This window comes from Cololabis saira, chromosome 12 (assembly GCF_033807715.1).
Source record: "Cololabis saira isolate AMF1-May2022 chromosome 12, fColSai1.1, whole genome shotgun sequence".
In the NCBI taxonomy this organism is placed as follows: domain Eukaryota; kingdom Metazoa; phylum Chordata; class Actinopteri; order Beloniformes; family Belonidae; genus Cololabis; species Cololabis saira.
Genome location: NC_084598.1, coordinates 44,390,635 through 44,407,698, shown reverse-complemented (window position 1 = coordinate 44,407,698; position 17,064 = coordinate 44,390,635). Strand labels below are relative to the sequence as shown.

At 42.1% G+C, this 17,064-nt stretch overlaps 1 protein-coding gene across 1 annotated transcript in view; it reads right to left on the bottom strand.

Annotated features, from left to right (window-relative positions):
• Positions 1–5,054: 5,054 nt before the first annotated feature.
• LOC133457516 (collagen alpha-1(XX) chain) overlaps positions 5,055–17,064 on the bottom strand; it is a 72,276-nt gene continuing 60,266 nt past the window's right edge. Inside the window, exons 34-42 of the mRNA XM_061736861.1 lie at positions 15,782–15,835; positions 15,644–15,697; positions 13,103–13,174; positions 12,968–13,003; positions 9,940–10,006; positions 9,654–9,842; positions 9,505–9,582; positions 9,244–9,405; positions 5,055–7,618 (exon numbers count right to left, since the gene is read on the bottom strand). Of these exons, the coding sequence (XP_061592845.1) occupies positions 7,590–7,618; positions 9,244–9,405; positions 9,505–9,582; positions 9,654–9,842; positions 9,940–10,006; positions 12,968–13,003; positions 13,103–13,174; positions 15,644–15,697; positions 15,782–15,835 (741 nt within the window). The 3' untranslated portion in view covers positions 5,055–7,589. The remainder of the gene's footprint in view (positions 7,619–9,243; positions 9,406–9,504; positions 9,583–9,653; positions 9,843–9,939; positions 10,007–12,967; positions 13,004–13,102; positions 13,175–15,643; positions 15,698–15,781; positions 15,836–17,064) is intronic.

Genomic DNA, 17,064 nt, shown 5'->3' with positions numbered 1-17,064 from the left:
AGTTAGGGTCTTTGCGTAAAGCTGCAGCGAGGGGCTCGAGTGCTAATGCGAAGAGAAGAGGGCTGAGCGGGCAGCCCTGTCTTGTGCCCCTGCCGAGTTCAAATGGTTGGGAGAGAGTGCTGTTAGTCAGAACTGATGCTCTGGGTTGAGTGTACAAAAGCTTAATCCATCCCAGGAATTCAGTGCCGAAGCCAAAGGATTCTAGGATGTAGAACAGAAACTGCCATTCCACCCTGTCAAAAGCTTTCTGCGCATCAATGGAAAGAGCAGCTGCAGGGGAGAGTTCGCTACCTGAGGACCACATTATATTAATTAAACGTCTGAAGTTGTCAGCTGAGCTCCGGGAGCGTATAAAGCCCACTTGATCTGGGTGTACCAATGTGGTGATCACTTTGGTGAGACGGGCTGCAAGGATTTTAGCTAAAATTTTACTATCGCACCCAATCAGACTAATTGGTCTGTAGTTTTTACAGTCAAGAGGGTCCTTATCCTTTTTAAGTATTAGGGATATGACAGCGACAGATAGAGTGGGCGGTAGTCTGCCCCTGTCTTTAGCCTCGTTATACATATCTAGTAATAGTGGGGAAAGTTCCTCTACATAGATTTTATAAAACTCGGCTGTGTAGCCGTCAGGGCCAGGGGCCTTGCCAGAAGGGAGGTTTTTAATCGCAGCCGCTATTTCCTCCAATGTAATAGGCTGATCAAGCAAAGTCATCTGGTCCTTTGACAGTGTGGGAAGGCCAAGAGGAGTGAGAAAAGCGCCTATCTCCTGCGCACCTGCTTGGGTTTCAGAAGAGTAGAGTTTGATATAGAAATCCCTAAACGCTTTATTTATCTCCTCTGGGTCTGTTATCAGCAAATCACCTTGAACTCTTAAAGCTGATATGGAGCTTAGTGCCTCTTTCTGCTTAATGTATCTAGCCAGCAAACGACCAGCTTTGTCCCCCTCCTCAAAAAATTTTTGTCGAGCCCTGAACAATGCAAATTCGGCTTTACGTGTTAGAATGGTGTTCAATTCATATTTGAGCCTGGTAAGGGTAGTTAGATGGGCAGAGGATGTGTTTTGTTTAAACGCTCTCTCTGCTATGTTAAGTTTATTTTCCAGCTCCTTCTGCTTGATAATGCTTGTCTTTTTTTAAAGGAAGCATGCCGTATGATGCAGCCCCTGATGAAAGCCTTAAGGGTTTCCCATATTATGCCAGCAGAGGGCGCAGAGGGCAAGTTAGTCTCCTTGTAAAAGATAATTTGAGCTGTTAGATATTCTTTAAAATCCAAATCCAATAGAAGGCTAGAGTTAAGTCGCCATCTAGAGGCAAGCAGAGTTTTTTTAACGGGAAGCAAGCGGAAAAATACAGGAGCATGGTCCGAGAGGAGTATGTTACCAATAGTGGAGGAAACTATAGAGGAAGTGATAGAATTGGAGATAAGAAAGAAGTCTATTCTTGATAAAGTACCATGGGGGGATGAGTAAAAGGTATAATCTTTCTCGGAAGGATGTAGTAACCGCCAAACATCTACAAACCCATAGTCTCTGCACATATCCCATAGCACCCGAGCAGCCCTATCTGCCTGAGAGGCAGGAGGGCTCCGGTCTAACACATGATCTAATACTAAGTTAAAATCTCCCCCCATGATAATTGGATAATTCCCAAGACTGTTTAGATCAAATTCAAGTTTTCCGAAGAAAGCAGGGTCATATATATTTGGAGCGTACACATTCGCTATGATTAATGTTTGACCTTGAACCACAGATAGTAACAGTACATAACGACCAGCTTCATCTCTTAGTTCTTTAAGACACTTAAATTGTAATCGTTTGTTGAGTAAAGTCACGACTCCCCTACTTCTGCTGCTCCCGCACGAAGCAAAAACTTGACCCACCCAGCCCCAGCACAGCTTTTTAACCTCCTCTGGCAACAAGTGAGTCTCCTGTAAGAGCACCACATCACATTTCTGGGACTTAATGAATGACATAATTTTCTTTTTCTTTATAGGATGGTGTATTCCCCTTATATTCCATGTCATAAAATTCAATCCATGTCTATTGTCTCCTGCCATTTTAAAAGATATTGAAGATAATCTTTAAATAATAGAACCATCCAAATATGTGCCAAGTGAGTGGCATGTGTATCTCCATATGATTATAAACAAATAAAAAAGAAGAAATATAACTTAAAGTGTCCAGGAGGGGCTGCTCAAAGAACACAAAAGCAAAATTCGGGTGATCAAAAGAAAACTTCACCCCGGTGCGCTTAAGCTGCGCGACCACAACAAGAAAAAAAAACCCACTTAGGTCCATGAGCACTGACAGCCACAGCTTTCCAGAAAGACGGCTGTGTAGCAGTAAATCTCATTACAATATTTAAGTGAGACTGGGATAACCTCAAAAAATGATCAAAGGAAACGTTTCTGATAGAATAACATGCAGCAATCTCTGAACGATCTTGCTCAGTAAGATGCTGTAAGAGTTCAGCCAAACAGAATGGATAAAGTACATCAGAGTGAGACCTCACCACCGCTGGTTAGATCTTCTATGAGGAACCCGCGGTTGCTGGGAGAGAGTGGATGAAGTTGGCAGCTTTCTTCGGGTCTTCAAACTCGCGTCGGCCGTCAGTTGTTTTTATTACCAGCACGGCGGGATACATGAGTGAGAATTTGACGCCTCGGTCGTGCAGAAGCTGCTTGCATTGATTAAACTTGGAGCGCATCTCCACCACCGATCTGGAATAATATGGGAAGACCATGATGTGGTGACCGTTCCATGTCACTCTCCCTGCCTTACGCGCTGCTGTAGCAATCCTCTCTCTGTCCTGGAACCGGAGAAACCTGGCGATGATGGGCCGCGGAAGGAGTCCCCCGTCTGGTCGGCGTCTGGCGGCGGTCCTGTGCGCCCGGTCGATCTCAACTCCTCCGGGAAAGTCCAAATGCAGGAGTTGTGGGATGGTTTGGCGCAAAAAATGCAGAATGTCGCGGCCTTCACTTCCCTCAGGGAAACCGACAAACCGTAAGTTGTTACGCCTGCTCCTGTTTTCTAGGTCGTCAATTTTGCGGCGGAGTTGATCAACTTCGGTCTTGGTGGCCGGGGGGTCGTTTACCAACGCCTTATTAGCATCCTCCAGAAAGTCCAGTCTGCCCTCCACATCACCGATCCGTGTCGTCAGCTCTGCTATCTTGCTTTCAACAGCTGTGGTTGTTCGCTCTATGATGCTGAGTTTTTCCTCTTGTTTCCCTGATGTTTCTTTGAGCAGTGCATATATTTTAGCAATATCCGCAGATAGCGAGGCATTGCCAATGTCGGGTTCGCTGGGCTCTGCAGGCTGGTTAGCATTAGCACTGTGAGCTAGTCCGGATCTGGATGTCGCGTTTGAGCTGTTCCTTGTAGAGACGCAAGTTAACTTTGTTTGGTTAGGCATCTTGTTGGGTTATTTGTCGATGTTACAATTACAGAAAGTTCAATAAGTTCCCATATCTCACGTATTCGCGTATTATACTGCTTCCATCGCCGGAGCTCCCTTTCAGGCTGCCATACTAGCTGATCGCCTCACGTGACTCCGGCTCTGCATCGTTTTAACGTGGAACCATAATTTAGGCTTACGCGTGCGCGTAAAGGTTTCACGCGCACGTGAAACTCATTATATATATATATATCAAAAAAAATCTGAGTCCCTTTAGGGGCTCCATAGAGTGGCCCGGCACTCATTTGTTCTGTCCTCAGTCACTCTACGGTTGGAAGCGGTGGGTGAAGAGGAGGTTTATTATTTTAATATTGCTGATTATGGCTTACAGTTTAAGATTAAGATTCCCAGAATATTCAAAATTTTTTAGATCGGATATTTGAGTTTTCTTAAGCTGTAAGCCATGATCAGCAATATTAAAATAATAAAAGGCTTGCAATATTTCAGTTGATTTGTAATGAATCCAGCATGTATGACATTTTTGTTTTTGTAATTGCATTACAGAAAATCACAATATTCTAATTTTCTGAGACAGTCCTGTATATGAAGGTTCAATTACTTTAATTCCAGGTAAATTCTCTGACTTTTTTTTTTAACTATTGTTTATCACCTTAATCTGGGTAATTTTGTTGCTGTTTAAATGTAATATATGCTTGGTCATGTGATCTGTACGCCCCCATGTGGTCAGAGGTGGTAATACTACCTGACGGCATTTAGAACATAAAATAATCACTTTAGTGTGAAACATAAATGAATAAAAACCGACGAGAACACGATAAGTATAGTATTTTAATAGTAAAATAATAATAATAATAGAAAACATCCATCATTCTCCCTCACATGTAGTAATCCTCATCACCCAAATCAATCTGGAAATGTAAACATGTATTACATACCGTATAAAATGTGCACGAATAAAATATGCAAATACAATAAAATATACATATTATCTTATACACAACAAGCAATCTCACAGTATCGTTTATATCATGGAACAAGATAAGAAGCTGAAGTTTTCATGATCGTTGAGGCAGTTGAGGTTAAGATGTGAGTAAATACGAGGAAACACCAACGGCTGCAGTGCATGATACGTGAAGGAAGGAATAAAAAGGGTTTCAGTGCGAATAGAAAGATGACACCTGACTCGACCCGGCGGGGCAGGATTTTATCTTCTGATGATCCAACTACATCATAGAAATCTAGAGCTGATACGGTTCGAGGTGGTAAATTCAGGCTCACTAATAATCAGAGCTTTGCATCGAGACTCGTCATCTGTGAAGTAAATCTGCCCTGGAGAATCCACTACGTTTATGTGCAGATAAATGCAGAATAAATGCAGCATAAATGCTGTCTGGAGCCTACGGAAGAGTATTAGGGCCAGGCAGGAGAAAAAATAAAAATAATGTTTTAGAGGAGGAAGATTTTTTTTTCATTAAGCACTTTGAGGAAAAAGCCGAAATGTCGAGAAAAAAGTCGAAAAGTCGAGATTAATGTTAAAGTACAATTTCGAGAAAAAAGTCTAAATGTTGAGAAATAAGTCGAAATGTCGAGAATAATTTTGAAGTATAATTTCGAGAAAAAAGCCGAAATGTCGAGAAAAAAGTCGAAATGTCGAGAAAAAAGTCAAAATGACGAGAAAAAAGTCGAAAAGTCGAGATTAATGTTAAAGTACAATTTAAAGAAAAAAGTCGAAATGTTGAGAAAAAAAGTCAAAATTTCGTGAATAAAGTTGAAATGTTGAGAAAAAAGATCTCCACATTTCGACATTTTTCTCGACATTTCGACTTTTTTCTCGAAGTGCACAATAAAAAAAAGTTTTTTTTCTCTTGCATTGCCCTAATACTCTTCCGTAGGAGCTCGTCTTTACACCTCCAGAGAAATCTGGGTCTCAGATCCAGCCGTCCAATCAGACGGCCGACGGCCTCCTTTCCTTCAGCTCTGCTGCAGGTCCCAACGTGAAGCTGACGAGATAAACGGGATTTAAAATCCACCGTGTAGCAAAACCACCTCCGACCACACGGGGGGGCTTGTCCCATGAAAGTTCACTTTTGAGCTGTAAATAAAGTCATTAAGATGTTTTTTTGGCAGGTCCTAGTTCTGGCTAGTGTTGTTTCTGTCAGCCTGTTTCAGTTTTAGTTTTAGTCTAGTCTTTGGGTCCAGCTATCATTTTAGTTTTTATTAGTTTCTAGTCTCGTTCATTCTCCTTTTAGTCGTGTCAAGTTTCCGTCGACTAAAAGTCTGAGCATTTTAGTCTTATTTTAGTCAGAATTGTCCATTTTAGTCTAGTTTTAGTCAAAGATTGTATTTAGCCAAACCCATTTTACAATTCAAACAAGGTTATCTTATTATTATATTATTGTTACCTTATAGACTCAATACATTCATTCCAGATACAGAAGTCTCTAATTTGAGTTTACAACATATTTATTTTTCCGCATTTCTCCCAGTCTTTTTCTTTTTTGACGACACATTGGATTTTCTTTTCCACGTCTATGTAGGAAAGTGAAGACTAAACTGGTTTAAAGACTAAACGAGAGGAAAAAACTTGTATATTAAGCATCTTTGTTAGAACATTTCGTCTTGTTTTTGATCAACGAAAATGACGACACATTTTAGCAGAGTTTTGAATTTGTAATCTACATTTTAGTCTCGTTTTTATTCCTCTACGATATTTGCATTATATATTTAATTATCGTTATCGTCACATGACCAGCATTTTCGTTGCGTCTCGTCTGTGATAAAGGTTTGTTGACGACGATATTTAGTCATAATTTTCGTTGACGAAAGCAACTTTAGTTCTGGGTGGACCAAAGACAGTCATCATCAGAGATCCTGCTAGCCTCGCTGCTGCCACCAGGGGGCGGCCAAGAGCCTTTTCGGCAACTGGAACCGCGTCAGGTAACTTTCAATTTGAACCTCTTTATTTTTAAATATTGGTGCCGGGGACGACAACGTGAAACCTGTAGTGGGACGAGGTGTTTCCACCGGACTAGTCGGACCGTTACACCCCCGTGTGGTCAGAAGGAGTATTTCTAGAGTGGATTTAAAGTTCTTCTTCACTCTCGTGACCCGCACCAATGAAACCATCCTCCGTCTGATTGGACGCTGACTGAATCGTCGGCCATCCGGCCAGTTTGAGGTGTAAAGACGGGGTCCCAGGACAGATCCATGAGGGACCTCTGACTGCTGCAGTCCTCCGGTTTGAGGCTGGGTTTGTCCGGCAGATTTACTTCACAGTGAGTGTGTTTACATGGGAAGTTTAATTCCTCTTTAATTCAGAATTAAAATTAAATCTGATTTAAAATTAGTAAAAATTACCATGTAAACACCTAATTCTGAATGAAAATGGCCATTCCGAATTAAACTTAATTCCGAAGTAAGTGGCTGGTTTATTCTGATTTTAAATCCGAATAGAATAATTCCTGATCATGTATCCACTCATTCCTCTTTAAATTAATCCCGGTCTTTCTTTCTGCTCGTTCCCTCGCCCGTCTGTCTCCATGATCTTATATTCCACGCTGGGAAACAAAGTTTCAAGATGCAGCAGCAGTAAACGCTGGTCAAGAGCAGAGACCATTTATTTAATAAATAGAAATCATTAAAAGAACAGATGGAAACAGGAAACATAAAAATGGTGAGCTTTTCAAAGTTGTAGCGGCTAAGTTAGTTTTTCTTCCGGTAGTTTAACTTCCGGTCCCCCCCCTATCCAATCAGAACCTTCCCAACCCCCAGACCTGGAGAGGAATTGGAGAAAGACCATCAAACGTGTTTCCATGGAAACCTCAATTCAGAATTACTATTTCCATGTACTGGAAGCAAAATAGTTTAATTCTGAATTATTTAATTCCGAATTAAAAAACCTCATGTAACCGTGGCCAGTGTGAGCAGCTCGTGTCCGGCTGCAGTAACGATGTCGTCTCTACTGACGCCACCGTTACCCTGGTATCAGCTCCTGAACCCGCGTCTGCAGGTGTTAAAGGGAAGAAGAAGAAGACGGGGGGTTGTGTCCTGTTCCAACGGTCTTGGGTCTCGGGTCGCCGGGTTCCTTCAGTGGTTTCAGTGCCGTCGTCAGTCGTTCAGCTCCAACAACGATGGTCGTCTCCCGTCGGCCGCCGTCGCCATGACGACCTCCAGTCACGGCTCATAGCCGTAGTAAGGATCATCTGGATGGAGAGAACAGAGAAGAGAAACCATGGATGGTTTAAATCATATCTATCTGACCGGTTCCAGTTTGTTCATGTACATGAGGTTTCTTCAGAACAGTCAAGGGTCTGTTATGGTGTTCCGCAGGGTTCAGTGCTAGGGCCAATCTTGTTCAGTTTATACATGCAGCCGTTGGGAAGTATAATCCAGAATCACGGCATACACTTTCATTGTTATGCTGATGATACGCAGCTCTACTTGTCTATGAAGCCGGATGAGACAGAACCGTTGGTTAAACTTCAGGCATGTCTTAGGGACATCAAAGACTGGATGTCCAGAAATTTCTTGCTTCTAAATTCAGATAAAACAGAGGTTATCATTCTTGGTCCAGAGCATCTTAGGAAGGGACTAGATGGTGTTGCGATGGCTTCCAGTGCAACTGTGAGAAACCTTGGTGTTGTTTTCGATCAGGATTTGTCGTTTAAACCATATGTTAATCAGGTTTGTAAAATAGCGTTTTTCCATCTCCGTAATATTGCAAAAATTAGGAAAATCCTCTCGCAGAGTGATGCAGAAAAACTAGTTCATGCATTTGTATCTTCTAGACTGGATTACTGTAATGTGTTATTAGCAGGATGTCCAAGTAATTTGCTGAATAGGCTCCAGCTGATCCAGAATGCAGCAGCACGAGTGCTGACAGGAATTAGCAGGAGAGACCACGTCTCTCCAGTGTTAGCGTCGCTCCATTGGTTACCCGTAAAATTCAGAATCCAATTTAAAATTTTATTACTTGCGTATAAAGCCCAAAACGGCTTAGCTCCGCATTATTTACAGGATTTGATAGTGCCTTATGTTCCTGGCAGAGCTCTCCGCTCTCAGAGTGTAGGTTTACTCGTAGTTCCTAGAGTAATGTAGATTTGGAGGGCGGGCGTTCTGCTATCAGGCACCATTACTATGGAACCAACTTCCAATCTGGGTTAAGGAGGCTGACACCACCTCCACCTTTAAAACTAAACTTAAAACCTTTCTGTTTAGTAAAGCCTATAGTTAGTGTTAAGTAAACCTCTAGCTGGTGTTGGTAAATCTCTAGGTAGTGTAAACTCTAGTGTGTTAGAGTCAGTAGTCATAGTTGCAGCTATAGAACAAGACTATAATAGTTAGTCTCAAATATAGCTTGGTGGTAGATATGCTGCTATAGGCCTATGCTGCAGGGGGCACCGACATGATCTACTGGGCGGTGGACACCCTTCTTCTCCTCTCCTTTTCTCTTCCTCTCTTCTCCATTTCCATTTTTATTTATTATAAATATCTCATAGCTATCATTTTTGTCCATCGTGCCTGTAGTTTCTTGTGCCGGTTCCCCTTTTTTCTCTTTTGTGCATGTTTGCAGGCCGGAGCTTCGGGAGCTGCGTTCTGGCCTGCGTTCCCGGCCCGCCCCCCCCACTAGGGGAGTTTTTACCTGCCATTGTTTTTGTAATAATGGCTCGGGGGTTTATGTTTATGTTTATGTTCATGTTCTGGATCTCTGGAAAGCGTCTAGAGATAACATCTGTTGTATTAGACGCTATATAAATAAAATTGAATTGAATTGAATTGAATGATAATGGATGATGGATGGATATTAGCCCGACCCCCGGCGGCTAACCTGTTAGCGGGGGGCCCGGCTGGCAGCCCCCACTGCTGTCACAAACCCCTGGCGGTCCGATCTCGCCCTGCTGACCCAGAGGCCCGGGGACCCCCGGAGGTCCAGGTTTTCCATCGTCTCCTGTAGAACCTGCGGCCCCGAGCACGGACTCCCCCGGAAGACCTGTAAACACACGGCAGACGACTGTAAACACACGGCAGACGACGCTAATAATAATATCAACAGGTGAACGTTGACGACATCGTCTCGGCGACTTGTGACCTGCGAATCCTTTGATCCCAGGAGGCCCTTGAGCTTTCTTCCCAGAATCCCCTTTCTGGCCGTGGAACCCTCTCCGTCCTGGACACAAGCAGGTTGCTACATCAACACGGCACCTTGAAACACCCTCTAACCTCTAGATGATGTCCTACCCTGCTCTCCGGGATAGCCAGGCCTCCCGGACCGGCCCCTGGTGCCGACCTTGCCCTGGGTGCCCCGGCCCCCCGGGGGGCCCATCGCCCCTGGTACCCCCGGCTCTCCTGGGGGGCCCACGGGCTCCTCCACGGGAACCGGTTTACGGCCGATGTCGTTGATGAACATGTCCAGCTTCAACACCTCCTCTGAAGAGAAGGAGAAGAGCCACAGAAGGTTTTCGTAGGTTTGAACTCCCACAATACCCTGCGGTAGCGGCGTCTCTCGCGGTAACGGAGCACCTACTGTGGATCAGCTGCTCGCAGGCCTGAGTGACCAGCTGGTAGATCGCCGCCATCGACTGCTGATCCCCCTGCAAAACACCAACAGCTGTAAACACTTGATGGAATGATCCAGATGTTCCCCGAGGTGATATCTGGGGGGCACGGAGAGTTGGGGGGTGGAGTCCCCACAATGTGGGGAACAATGTAGAGAACAATGTAGGGAATAATGCAGGGATCAATGTGAATAAACAATGCTGGGAACAATGTGGTGATCAATGTGGCTATCAAGGAACGTGGGGAACAATGTAGAGAACAATGTGGGGAACATTGTAGAGAACAACTGGGGAACAATCTTGGGAACAATGTGGGGAACAATGTGGAGAATCTTGGGAACAATGTGGGGAACAATGTGGGGAACAATGTGGAGAACAATGTGCGGAACAATGTAGAGAACAACTGGGGAACAATGTTGGGAACAATGTGGGGAACAATGTGGAGAATCTAGGGAACAATGTTGGGAACAATGTGGTTATCAATGTGAAGGACAATGTGGGGAACAATGTGAACAAACAATGCTAGGAACAATGTGGCGATCAATGTGAAGAATGTGGGGAACAATGTGGGGAACATCGTGGGGAACAATGTAGAGAACAATGTGGGGAACGACATGGAGAACAATGTGGGGAAAAATGTGGAGAACAATGTGGAGAACAATGTAAAGAACAATGTGGGGAACATTGTGGGGGACAATGTATAGAACAATGTGGGGAACAATGTAGAGAACAATGTGGAGAACAATGTGGACAACAATGCAGGGATCAATGTGGGGAACGACGTGGGGAACAATGTGGAGAACAATGTGGAGAACAATGTAGAGAACAATGTGGGGAACAATGTGGGGAACAAGGTGGAGAACAATGTGGGGAACAATGTAGAGAACAATGTAGAGAACAATATGGGGAACAATGTGGGGAACAAGGTGGGGAACAATGCTGAGAACAATGTGGACAACAATGTGGAGAACAATGTGGGGAACAATGTAGAGAACAATGTAGAGAACAATATGGGGAACAATGTGGGGAACAAGGTGGGGAACAATGTGGGGAACAAGGTGGGGAACAAGGTGGGGAACAATGCCGAGAACAATGTGGACAACAATGTGGAGAACAATGTGGGGAACAATGTAGAGAACAATGTAGAGAACAATATGGGGAACAATGTGGGGAACAAGGTGGGGAACAATGTGGATAATAATGTGGAGAACAATGTGGGGAACAATGTGGGGAACAATGTAGAGAACAATGTGGGGAACAATGTAGAGAACAACGTGGGGAACAATGTAAAGAACAATGTGGGGAACATTGTGGGGGACAATGTATAGAACAATGTGGGGAACAATGTAGAGAACAATATGGGGAACAATGTGGGGAACAATGTGGGGAACAAGGTGGGGAATAATGTGGAGAACAATGTGGGGAACAATGTGGGGAACAATGTGGGGAACATTGTGGGGGACAATGTATAGAACAATGTGGGGAACAATGTAGAGAACAATGTGGGGAACAATGTGGAGAACAATGTGGGGAACAATGTGGGGAACAATGTAGAGAACAATGTGGGGAACAATGTGGAGAACAATGTGGGGAACAATGTGGAGAACATTGTGGGGGACAATGTAAAGAACAATGTGGGGAACATTGTGGGGGACAATGTATAGAACAATGTGGGGAACAATGTAGAGAACAATGTGGGGAACAATGTGGAGAACAATGTGGGGAACAATGTGGGGAACAATGTGGGGAACAATGTGGGGGACAATGTGGGGAACAATGTAGAGAACAACGTGGGGAACAATGTGGGGGACAATGTATAGAACAATGTGGGGAACAATGTAGAGAACAATGTTGGGAACAATGTAGAGAACAATGTTGGGAACAATGTAGAGAACAATGTGGGGAACAATGTAGAGAACAATGTGGGGAAGAATGTAGAGAACAATGTGGGGAACAATGTAGAGAACAACGTTGGGAACAATGTAGAGAACAATGTTGGGAACAATGTTGGGAACAATGTGGGGAACAATGTGGGGAACAATGTGGGGAACATTGTAGAGAACAATGTAGAGAACAATGTAGAGAACAATGTTGGGAACATTGTAGAGAACAACGTGGGGAACAATGTAGAGAACAATGTGGGGAACATTGTGGGGAACAGTGTGGGGAACAATGCAGGGAACGACGTGGGGAACAATGTGGGGGATAATGTATAGAACAATGTGGGGAACAATGTAGAGAACAATGTTGGGAACAATGTAGAGAACAATGTGGGGAACAATGTAGAGAACAATGTGGGGAAGAATGTAGAGAACAATGTGGGGAACAATGTGGAGAACAATGTTGGGAACAATGTTGGGAACAATGTGGGGAATAATGTGGGGAACAATGTGGGGAACAATGTGGGGAACAATGTGGGGAATAATGTGGGGAACAATGTGGGGAACAATATAGAGAACAATGTGGAGAACGTGGGTAACAATGCAAGGAACAATGTAGAAGACCATGTAGAGAACAATCTAGGGTACAATGTGGGGAACAATGTAGGGATCAATGTGGAGAACAAGGGAACAGCTTTAAATGTATACGGTCTCATTTGTCGGACAGGAGTTTTTCTGTCCACCAGGGGGATTGTTCTTCAGCTGCAATCGAATGTGGTGTTCCACAGGGTTCTGCTTTGGGCCCTACCCTATTTTTTATTATTTATGTTGCCCCTGGGGTCCATTAGGGAACACGTCTCTTCTCATTGCGATGCTGCTGATGTCCAGCTGTACAAGTCATTAAATCTAAAAAGTAGGGGTTCACTACAGCCTCCGCTGTAAATTACATCACATCCTGTTTGTTATCTAACTTTTTAATGTTAAATGAAGGTAAAACAGAAGTAAAACTCTCTGTTTTGCTCCTTTAACAATGTAGTAATAAGCAACCCATTTAACTATATTTGACAAAATATATTAAAACACATTAAAAAAGGAAAATAATTAAGATATACGGCACCTTTTCCCCTCGTTCTCCTTTGTTTCCCGGCAGACCCTGTGAAGTGACACACATGTGAGGATCGGTCACCAGAGGTGAGGACTGACCTGACGGCTTCAACTGTCTCTCCGGTCTCTCCGGTCTCTGTGGTCTTACCGTAGGTCCGACTGGTCCTGGGGGGCCCTTGTCGGCCCCTGGGCCCGGGTGTCCCGGCATTCCCTGGAAACCCTACGAGATACAGGTGGATGAATGAGGAGAGCTGATTAACCCCAACCCTAGGGTCACCACCTTTCAGAAATAGAAATAAGGGACGCCCTGATTTCAGCAGCGCAGGAGCCAAAAAAAAGCCAAAAAATTTCTAAACTGAATAAAAATGTGTTTTTTATATTATATATATATAATTTTATATGAAAAAACAAAATGCTTTGATTTAAAGTTTAAAGAGCTTTAATAGCATTGAACTTTCATGACTGTACAGACAGACAACCATACTAGTAACTGAAATATCCTCCTATTCTGTATGTCCACATCAGCCCAGATGTAATATAGCCTACAGGTGAAGAATATGGTGTAAAAGTTAATTTATTTCAATAATTCAACTAGAATATGGTGTAAAAGTTAACTTATTTCAATAATTCAACTAGAATATGGTGTAAAAGTTAATTTATTTCTATAATTCAACTAGAATATGGTGTAAAAGTTAACTTATTTCAATAATTCAACTAGAATATGGTGTAAAAGTTAATTTATTTCAATAATTCAACTAGAATATGGTGTAAAAGTTAACTTATTTCAATAATTCAACTAGAATATGGTGTAAAAGTTAATGAAAATACGGTACAAATCGTGTCCCGTATTAGTTCAATACAGGACGCAACATTTTTTTCTCAAATAAAGGACAATTCCGTATTTTACGGGACGGGTGGCGACCCTACCCAACCCTGACCCCCCAGCTCCCAAGTGGAAACTGACCCACCAAAATAATTACTTTCTCTTAAAAACTGAGTCAAACTTAATTATATTGAAGAACTTAATTCATTTTGATATATCAGGGTCATTATTTATTCTGATTGGCTTGGTTTCTTCTGAATGCGCTGTGCATCTTTTCAGAAAACTAGACAAATAAAACGACATTTGACATTTCCTGTTGACAGCTGTAATTTCAAGAGACGAACACCAGGGGGCGACATTTATCCAGCCAGAACAGCAACAGAAACATGAAGTGAATCTAAAGTGTGGAGGGTTGACATCCCATTTTAAGACTATTTACATTGTACAAACAATATTTTTGTGTATTTATATTCAAAACATGGTGTTAATGCATCAGAAAGTATTTGTAGATTATAATAAATATTAAACCTTCTTAAGCTCTTATTTTATCAAATCTGGACACATTTAGGCTCAGCATTTAGGCTTACTAATTTTATTTTATTTTTATTTATTTTATGTCGGACAAGAGGAGGAACGTACTTTCGATTTCTTGTATTTTATGAAAAATTTACAATAAAAATGACTTTGACTTTGACTTAAAATGATATTTTGCATTATATAAAAATATGATCAGAATCTTTCTTTAAATTGTACTTCATAAATCCTAAAATTAACTGTCAGGTGGAGCAGGAGCAGCGTCGTTGTCTCCACGTTAGAGACGATTCCTTGTCCGTCACTTTGATGTCGTCCAGCTGTATCTATATGTATATATGTATATGTATATATATATATATATATATATATATATATATATATATATATATATATATATATATATATATACACACACACACATATATATATATATATATATATATATATATATATATATATATATATATATATATATATATATATATATATATATGTATAGATATCTTTAGTTTTTTGTACAGAAATTAAATTGTATAGAAATTCAATTAATTTTGATTATAAGGAAATAGAGTTTAGGGGGTAGGATTTAAAAGGTTTTTACTTCTTCCTACTCCTTTTCGAGCATGTTAATTATGATGGATGGATGTTTTTATTTATATTTTTGTTTATTTATTTTTTCTTATTTACATTTATTTATTATTGATTATTATTGTTTGGTTTTGTATTCTACGGAAGAGTATTAGGGCCAGACAGGAGAAAAATACAAATAATATTTTAGAGGAGGAAGATTTTTTTTTCATTATGCACTTCGAGAAAAAAGTCAAAATGTCGAGAAAAAAGTCAAAATGTTGAGATTAATGTTGAAGTACAATTTCGAGAAAAAAGTCAAAATGTTGAGAAAAAAGTTGAAATGTCGAGAATAATGTTGAAGTACAATTTCGAGAAAAAAGTCGGAATGTATTTCGACTTTATTCACGAAATTTTGACTTTATTCTTGAAATTGTATTTCAACATTATTCTCGACGTTTCGACTTATTTCTCAACATTTTGACTTTTTTCTCGAAGTGCACATTAAAAAAAAAAATCTTCCCCTCTCAAATATTTTTTCTCCTGCACGGCCCTGATACTCTTCCGTAGTATTCGCTACTGTTTTATGTTTGAAATAAAATTTCAATTCAATTCAATTCAATTCAGCTGATCAGGTGAGAACGTTTTCTGGTTCTTGGTCATGTGACGTGGGGGGGGGGGGGGGGGCACGGCTCAGATCACCAACACTTTGTTTAAATGTAGATTTCTTTCTTAGTAAAACATGACAGATGGACTGAGTCTTACCCGGGGGCCCGTCTCCCCGGGGGGGCCCATGTTTCCTTCCGGACCTCTGATGCCCTGTGGAGCAGAACCAGGAGACGTGAAGGTCGGCGTCGAACCCCCAACCCCCCCAACCCCCCACCCCTCCACCCGTCCACTCACCTTGGAACCGGGGAAACCTTCGTCCCCCTTCGGACCCGGATCTCCCTGTAAACCCTGCAGAGAGACAAGGCTGTGAGGGGGATGAACTCCCATGGTGCTTTGCGGCGCCCTGCTGGGGCGTGTTGCACCATGACTGACATAAAACCTGCAGTGATGGGAATTCTGGGTAGACGGCTGGCGGTCCGGGGTTTCACTTCCTACCGGACCCCAGACGTTTGTGACCCAGAGTAACGGCACCGTCAGCCGCGACCTCGGCCGACCTTCAGGTCCGCAGGAAACTCTGGAAGATCCTCAGGTCCGTTCCTTCAGGACGGGTTCACCTGGTCCGGTTCCCCGTAGAACCGGTGTGGACGTCCCGCTCTGGTACCCGGGTCTGGTACCAGGGCCGTCCCTGACCGAATTGGGGCCCTAAGCGAAATGTAATTTGGAGGCCCCCCTGCCCCCGCACCTCTCCTCATCCCAAATATATCATATGGCCATATATCAACATGCCATTTAACTAACTTAAATAAATATTAAATAAACTTCAACATGAAATAAATAAGTATTGAATTAAAATCTTCAACCTGAAATAAATAAATAAATAAATATTAAAGGAGCTTGAGGCCGGATTGTGGCAGGATTTATGAAAAAAATTCGCATACGTTTTAATTTTTCTAGTAATAATGTCAGATGAAGCGTTCCAAACCCAAAAGAATGATCCTCTAGTGTATCTCTCCGTTGCCTTGAACAGGCTGTTGCTGCAAAATGTGCTGCAATTCTGGGCCTGAATTTCCCGCGCTGTCCTGCAGATGTGACGTCACATGACGCTGCATGCACGTAACGTTCTCCCCGTTCTCCCGTGCCGGCTTCACTGTTGGCTGCAGTACCCCCAACGGCCATCGTGGTGAAGGGTGGCGCTAGAGAGTCTCATTTCTTAAAAGGAGCCTCAAGCTCCTTTAAATAAAATGCCATTTAACTAATTTAAATAAATATTAAATAAATTCAACATGAAATAAACAAGTATTGAATTAAAATCTTCAACCTGAAATCAATAAATAAATATTAAATAAAAAACTTAAAACTTCAATAAATACATTTAAAATTTTTTCTTCAATTTTTTTTTTTTTTTGTGTAGAGGTGTTTTCAGGACATTGCGGGGGGGCATGCAAAGAGCGGGGGGATATGACGATGTTTTATTTGTTTATTGTGATTTTATGTTTTGTTATATATGTGGCGCCTGGAGTCTCTAGTTTTGTCCAAGACAAATTTCTCTCAAGGGAGACAATACAGATTATCTTATC